This window comes from Myotis brandtii, unplaced genomic scaffold (genome assembly GCF_000412655.1).
Source record: "Myotis brandtii unplaced genomic scaffold, ASM41265v1 scaffold657, whole genome shotgun sequence".
Taxonomy (NCBI): Eukaryota; Metazoa; Chordata; class Mammalia; order Chiroptera; family Vespertilionidae; genus Myotis; species Myotis brandtii.
Window position 1 is genome coordinate 2134529 of NW_005370552.1, and position 8117 is coordinate 2142645.

Sequence of the window (8117 nt, forward strand, 5' to 3'; positions counted from 1 at the left end):
ATTGTCCCCCTCCACCCAGATCCCATCCTACCCCAGGCCTTCACCACCTTATTTCTCCCCAGAAAATTGGTCCTCCTGACTTCAATGAGCACGGGTTCCACCGGAATCAACCTACAGTGTCTCAAATCCATCTGCCTTATAGGACCCTGTGGGGTTTCAGAAACCTCAGAACCCCCAGGAGGGGGTGAGTGCACGCAGCGTGTGCTGTCAGGTTCTTTACAGTGAGCCACGCTTTCGGTTCTAAGCTCACCTCACACCACAGCTGCGTGAGGCTCACTGTGGCCTATTTCCTGTCTAGAGGAGTATTTCTTGTCTTTTCCAAGGGACAGGTGTTAAAAGGCACCTTCAAACTCTGCAGTGGCAATTTGAGGGTACAGTTCTTGACACACAACCTAAATTCCTGTATGTATGTTGCTGGCTTAAGGGGGTATTACCTTGTATGCTTGTATTTTTACTCTTTCTCTACCTCTTATTCCCCACCCACCGCAGGGAGACCAGGATTATAATGTTTTTTCCTTCGTGAAAATGAAACACTAAATGTGAAACCTTTTTCTTGCAGAACTGTCCGCCAGGTGGCGCAGGAGCAGTTCTTCCTGATGTGCACCAGGTGTTGCATGGGCCACAGGCCTCTGCTTTTCTTCATCACGCTGCTCTTCACTGTTTTGGGGGTGAGACATTTTTTATGCTTGTCGGTGTGGAATGTTCTTTAAACGAGGGGCACTCAGGAAGTCATGCTGTTCGATTGCATTGAAGTTAGAGAGGTCTGTTCATGTCATTAAGATGAGTAATTTCCCATATGATATCTCGTTAAGTGAGATTTAAGAAGTGGATTCTGAGCAGGGGCGCGTGAATTCATATTATTCTGCTTTATTGTTTCAGAGCACAGCCAGGGAGAGAGCTAAACACTCGGGTGACTACTTCACTCTACTGAGGCACCTTCTGAATTATGCTTACAACAGTAACATTAATATACCCAACGCCGAAGTTCTTCTCAACAATGAAATTGATTGGCTGAAGAGAATTAGGGTAAGTTGCATTTACCATATCAATAAGTTGAGTAGTTGGTTAATAGTTTATAGTTTTGAGCATTTGGGTTAAATGAAAAATACCAAAGAGTAATAAAAAGGACTGACGAATGTACTCTGCATTGGTGGACATTAGTAACTCGGTAATCACAGGATGGATACGTAGCTAGTTCTGTGAAATGTTTCGTTTCACTTGAGACTTGGTAAGCAGATATTCACCTTTCATTTTGGAATCGTGGACCTTTTTTACAAATCTTCAACTTTTAAAAAGCATTCTTGATAAATCTGATAGGATAAGCGCTTAATTTAATTCTTCCTCTTAAGACCTGATACTTTTTACTTAGAATTGTATGGGAATTTCTTTCTGAAGAGATTTGTAGCTTTTAGCCTTTGGTAGCGTCTAAAGCTACTTCTAGAAAGTTCTGAAGAGAAATGGCTTAGAATGGACAGGTGTGAAGGGGTTTCCGCATGTCTGTGCAGCCCTCTCTTGTTCTAGCTCCTCCCTCCCTCGCTACCTCCCTCTCATAAGTTGGATGTTTGATTTTTTTCATTGATTTTTTTGGCAGGATGAAGTTAAGAGAACAGGTGACACAGGTGTTGAGGAGACGATCTTGGAAGGCCACCTGGGGGTAACAAAAGAGCTGCTGGCCTTTCAAACCCCGGAGAAAAAGTACCATATCGGTTGTGAAAAGGGAGGTGCTAGCCTCATTAAAGTAAGTCTGTTGTGTTGGTCCTATTGTAGCCTTCTAAATTTTGTATATAAGTAAAATTTCAGTGCTACTATGTATTTTATAAAGTTAAATAAACACTATTTGATTTTTCTATTTGGAAAATCAGAATTCTTCACTTTGTCAGACTAAAATGAGACAAACTTGTGTATGGTTGTTCATTGTAGTGCATTGTGTTACAAAGTGGGGTCTTTTTATTAGAAAATCCAAATAAGTTCTCTTGAGATGTAATGAGGTCTTGAGTTCTGACAAGTAATTCCATCTACAACATAAATATATAATGACACGTAGATACTATGTCATTGTAATACACAATCTTCCTTTCGACCCTCCTAGGAATTAATTGATGACTTCATCTTCCCTGCATCCAATGTGTACCTGCAGTACATGAGGAACGGAGAGCTGCCCGCCGAGCAGGCCATCCCCGTCTGCAGCTCACCAGCTACCATCAACGCTGGTTTTGAGTTACTTGTAGCATTAGCTGTTGGCTGTGTGAGGAATCTCAAGCAGATAGTAGAGTCTTTGACTGAAATGTATTACATTGGCACAGCAATAACTAGTAAGTATTCCATAATGTTGTGATAACAAGAGAACGCAAATTCTGTTTTCCTGGTTTTTTAGTAACCATCTTCAACTCAGCCTTTTCTTTCAGCAGCTGGTTTAGTTTAACCTTTCTAGCAAATGGATGTATAATTTAAGACCATGATAAGTGAGGAGGGAGCCTTAATGTAAGTTTTCAAATGTTTGTTAACTGCCTTCCTCTGTGTAGTGTAACTACTGAGCAAAATAAACTTCATCTCGATCAAATCTGGAATAAAACCCAAACTGCAGAGTGATATGTAGCCAAAATAAAAGCCAGAGTTCAAACTTAAAATGCAAATTTCATGCAGTAGAAACCTTCCAAGCCCTCACTTAGCAGCTCTTTAATGTTATTTCCATATGAGCGCTAAGGAAATCTGGTTTGAAAGATTAGGAATGGAGAAGATAACATTTTCGTGCGCTTCATGTCCTCAGTTAATGCTCCTATGAAGCCGGTGAAATAGACTCCAGACTCCAGATCTTACAGATACGGTGCTGAAGCTCAAAACGAATGAGGGCAACAGAAAGTGACCTAAAAAGCAGGAATAAAAAAATCAAACACAACAGAGGCCCTTTTTTTTTTCCTTAAGAGAAAACCACTATTTACAAAGTTCAAGGATATAATTGATTACAGTAAATTTTTAAGAACATCATTTTTTTGGGGGGGTTGGATTTTTTTTTTATTATTAAATCTTTATTGTTCAGATTATTACATTTGTTCCTCTTTTTTCCCCCCATAACTCCCCTCCTCCCAGTTCCCGCCCCACCCTCCGCCCTCACTCCCCACCCACTGTCCTCATCCATAGGTGCACGATTGTTGTCCAATCTCTTCCCGCATCTCCCACACCCCTTTCCCCCCCAAGAATAGTCAGTCCATTCCCTTTCTATGTCCCTGGAAGAACATTATTATTTTTGATATGTTATACTTCAGAATAGAAGGTAGTTTTAAATAACGTTTTAGGAAATTCTGATGAAACTGACTGCTTTAAAGGTTAGACCTGTAGCTACTCTACCCAAAACGTGTCCTTCTGTAATATATTGATGTGTGTATATAGCCTTTAATGCCAGCACGCGTTTTGAAGGCATTTTAAAAAACATACAAAAGTGGAAAGTTCATAATGACTAAACTATAAAGCTAAAAGTACAGGTAGCATGTAGGAATTAGCATCGTACAATCTTGAGGCTACTGAGGCTGCCATTAGAAGAAGCAACGCCTGCTAAAATGTGGGTTCGCAGGTGAGGGGTAAGAATCCGGATAGTGCCAGCATGTTGCTGTGTGTCCTAGGTTTGTTGAGGGTAAGATGCAGGCTCGGAGCGCCACTTCGGGCGGCTGTGGGAGTGGAATTGTTGCTGATGTTCGTTTATCAGCTTAATGGAGCTGAAAGTGGATAAAATGGTTGTGTCCATACTCTAAGAATCTCTCCTCTCCTTTCAGCATGTGAAGCACTTACTGAGTGGGAATATCTGCCCCCTGTGGGACCCCGCCCTCCCAAAGGCTTCGTGGGGCTGAAAAATGCCGGTGCTACCTGCTACATGAATTCTGTGATCCAGCAGCTCTACATGATCCCCTCCATCCGGAACGGTATTCTTGCCATTGAAGGCACAGGTAGTGATGTAGATGATGATATGTCTGGGGATGAGAAGCAGGACAATGAGGTAAATGTTTTATTATATTAGCGTTTTTTGTTTTCTGTTTCAAGTTCTGATACCAAAAACTGTTCTCCCTCAGGGAGTGTTGTACTTTCATTGGGCCTGTTGACATGTTGGGAAATAAAGCTAGAATCTTCTGGCATGGACTATTTATTAGACTTGAAACTAGTTAGTTTCTTTTAAATAAATTTTTAGAGAGCGAGGAAGGGAGGGTGGTAGAGAGATAGAAACATTGATGAGAGGCGAACATCATCAATTGCTTGCCTCCAGCACGCCCCCTATAAGCATCTTTGCCTTTTAGCAAAGCTTTTTGGGGGGTGCTTAACCCATCCCTGGTGAAGAGCCACTGCTCTGAGGGCAAGTTGAAATTCAGATTCTAGTTCTTTAGCCTCTCACATCTCTGAGATGCTCAGTTAAGCACAATGAGAGAGAGATCTAATTGTACCAGCAACAAGTAAACAAGGCAGACAAAATACACAATTTCAAATAAGATGTCCCACCTTTGTTCTCTGCCAAGAAGGTGTGCCCTCTGCTGTGTGTTGTCTTGGCACTCTGCTACACTGCGCGAGTTTGGGGGTTTGTTTCGTGTTTTTAATCTATGTGCTGATTTCCCTAGACTAAGGTCTCATGGGCAGGGACTAGAGATTGTCTATTCTATATGAAGGTCTCAGACACAATTCTCCGTCTCTATGAATTTGTTCCAGTTCCCTCACATAATTGGAATCATACCATACCTGTCTTTTTGTGACCGGCTTATTTTACGTAACACATTGTCCTCGAGGTTTGCCCATGTCAAAGCATGTGTCAGTTTCCTTCCCTTTTAAGGCAGAATGGTATCCCATGTATGGATATGCCGCATTCTATCTCAGTGGACGCTTGGGTTGCTTCACCTTTTGGCTGTTGTGAATAACGCTGCCATGAACATGAGCATACATATATCTCTTTGAGACTTTTCTTTCCGTTCTTTTGGGTGTGTACCCAGAAGTAGAATTGCTGGATCATGTGATTATATTTTAATTTTTAATCCTCATCCGAGGATGTGTGTGTGTGTTTGTATCGGTTGCCTCCCGTAAGCGCCCCAACCAGGGATTGAACCCACAACCTTTTTAGGTTTACAGGACAGCACGCCAACCGAGGCGCCCGGCCAGGGCTCTGTTTGTAATTTTTACAGGAACTCTTTTTCCCAATGGCGATCCCATTTCACATTCCCACCAACCACGTACAAAGGTTCCAGTTTGTTTCACAAAAGTTATTTCATGCAATACAACAGCTACACGAAGAATGTGTTGCCCCCGTTTACATTTGAAGGCACTGAAGCTTGCGAAGGTTAAGTAACTGACTTGTACAAAGTTACCTAGTTACAGTGCCGAGCCTGCATTTAGGTCCCATTCGTCTAAGTTCATCGCTAGCTACACTGTTGTATCATCTGTATTACCCACCTCTGCGATACATGGTCGGGGTTCTTCCTTTAGAACAACTCTGGTGAAATGTTGAAAATTAAAGTTTACAAATAAGTTATTTGGAAATAAAAAGTAGACATACAGGTCATTTGTTCACTAATTGGCATTTGTCTGAACATATTTTAGTATACTTTAAAGTTAGATTCGCTCATCCATGATACTTGTTGTTTCTAGAGCAATGTTGATCCCAGAGATGATGTATTTGGATACCCTCAGCAATTCGAAGACAAGCCAGCATTAAGTAAGACAGAGGACAGGAAGGAGTACAACATCGGTGTCCTCAGACACCTGCAGGTCATCTTTGGCCACTTGGCTGCCTCTCGGCTGCAGTACTATGTGCCCAGAGGATTCTGGAAGCAGTTCAGGTAAGCCGTGGGTGGGTGGGGATGGGGAGACTGCTTACACCTGTGAGCCGCTCAATACATTGAACTTCCAAAATAGATGTCGGAAGGCCTCTTTATGTTTCCGCAATAGTAATATTCACACTTCCTAGTTAGGCTTTTTGCTCATTGTCCTCAAAGGAGGAGGAAGAAAGTGTCATAGGAAGGGGAGGCAGCATTCTTTAGTCTTTGAGGATGTTATAATTTTTTCCTTTGTTTTGAGAAGTTCTCATATTTATAGAAGTAGGGAAGAGTATAAACCCTTAGTGTGTGTCACCCTACTTCAACAGTTTGCAACTCATGGCCAGTCTTGTTTAATCCACATTCCCATCTACGTCTTTCCAGATTGCTTTGAAGCCAATCTCATGCATAGTTTCATTCATAAATATTTCAGTCTGTATCTCAGATGTCTTTTGAAAAATACAACCATAATTCTATTGTCCTGTCTTTTAAAAAATCCTTAATATCCTTTTCTCATAATTGTTTATTACCATATTTTAAAATCAGGATACTAATTAAGTCCATATACCAAAATTCTATGACTCTAGTTTTTTTTTTTTTGTTTTTTTTTTTTTTTTTTGCCCTTGCAGTTATTTGTTGAAGGAAAAAAATACTCATTTACCCTGAAAATGTTTCCACCCTTGAAAAATATATTGCATATATTGTCCTGGGAGTGTCACATTACATCTTTTATTCCATTCATTTTCTAGGCTTTGGGGTGAGCCTGTTAATCTGCGTGAGCAACATGATGCTTTAGAATTTTTTAATTCTTTGGTGGATAGTTTAGATGAAGCTTTGAAAGCCTTAGGACATCCTGCTATGCTAAGTAAAGTTTTAGGAGGTTCCTTTGCGGATCAGAAGATTTGCCAAGGCTGCCCACATAGGTAAGTGCTAATTACATAGTTTAAGTTTATGTTGTGCTGTTGATTTACTAACAAAAATAAAATTTTTATTAGTAGTTATGTATACAAGTGGAGTGTGTCACTGATGACTAAATAACTCAGGCTGGATGAATTATATACTGTGTATACCTCACTACTTTGGGAGTTGGTTTTTATAAAATAACTAGAGGCCCAGTGCACGAAATTCATGCACAGGTAGGGTCCCTAGGCCTGGCCGGCGATCAGGGCCGATCAGGGCCTTCCTTCCTTCTGCACTGCCCTTTGGTGGTCAGCACACGTCATAGCGAGAGAGAACTCCCTGTCTCCTGGTTGAACTCCCGTGGTGACACTTTGCTTATTAGCCTTTTAGATAGATGATTGATAGATAGATAGATAGATAGATAGATAGATAGATATTTGCTTCTTTTTACTGTATAATCTCTTACTATTTCATACTCTTGCATTTTATGTATGGTTATTTGTGAGGAAATAAAATGGCATTTTCCATATCAATGCATATGTTACTTATAAATTTGTCCTTAGTTTTAGAATTAAAATAATTGTAATATAAATACAGTGACTTTACAAGATGACAGAAACGGAGCACTATTTCCTATACAAATGAAATACTTTTAAAATAGCATTGATTATGGTCATTATCCTTAAGGTATGTTTTCCTCACAGAACATAGCAAGAGTTGACTAAACAAATTGGCTTTTTTACTTAAAAGGGAAATTGTTTGATCAGGACTTATTGAAAATAGTTCAGTAGCTATTAAAAATTCGTTACTGATAATGTTTATGCCTATTATGTGGAAATTTTGTTTTGGAATCTATCAATTAATGTTGGTTTGAAATTGTTTTTGCCAAAATATCACAGTAAGAGTATTTTCCACAAGCCTAAGCAGCATTCCATGTGGTCCTCATGGGTTGTGTGTGTGTATGGTTGGTGGGCTGCTTTGCTTTGGAACGTGGGGAAATGATTGGGGTGAGTAATACTGTGTGAATGAGAGATTCTATTAGGTTAAAGCATTCAGATCAGGGGCATGTCATTGTTCGCGTACCCTGCACAGCTTGCGGTCCTTTTGAAAGACGTGTTACAGCCCAGCCGGCTTGGCTCAGTGGTAGAACATCGACGTATGAACCTGGAGGTCACGGGTTCGATTCCTGGTCAGGGCACATGCCTGGGTTGAGGGCTCGATCCCCAGTGTGGGGTGTGCAAGACGCAGCTGGTCAATGATTCTCTCTCATCATTGATGTTTCTATCTCCCTCTCCCTGTCTGAAATAAACGCAATACAAATATTTTTTTTAAAAGACGTTACATTAGGTGGACAATAAAATTCCCATTTTTACGTGTTTTTTTTTAACTCTTTATTGTTGTTGAAAGTATTACGTATGTCTCCTTTTTCCCCCA

The 8117-nt window shown here is 40.5% G+C and overlaps 1 protein-coding gene across 5 annotated transcripts in view; it reads left to right on the forward strand.

Moving 5' to 3' along the window:
- The window catches only part of USP9X (ubiquitin specific peptidase 9, X-linked), a 56338-nt gene that overhangs the window by 32197 nt on the left and 16024 nt on the right, over positions 1–8117 (forward strand). For all 5 annotated transcript variants that reach the window (XM_005880872.2, XM_005880874.2, XM_005880873.2 and 2 more), the window contains exons 26-32: positions 560–668; positions 880–1026; positions 1592–1738; positions 2090–2312; positions 3768–3988; positions 5617–5807; positions 6533–6706. In XM_005880872.2, the coding sequence (XP_005880934.1) occupies positions 560–668; positions 880–1026; positions 1592–1738; positions 2090–2312; positions 3768–3988; positions 5617–5807; positions 6533–6706 (1212 nt within the window). The remainder of the gene's footprint in view (positions 1–559; positions 669–879; positions 1027–1591; positions 1739–2089; positions 2313–3767; positions 3989–5616; positions 5808–6532; positions 6707–8117) is intronic.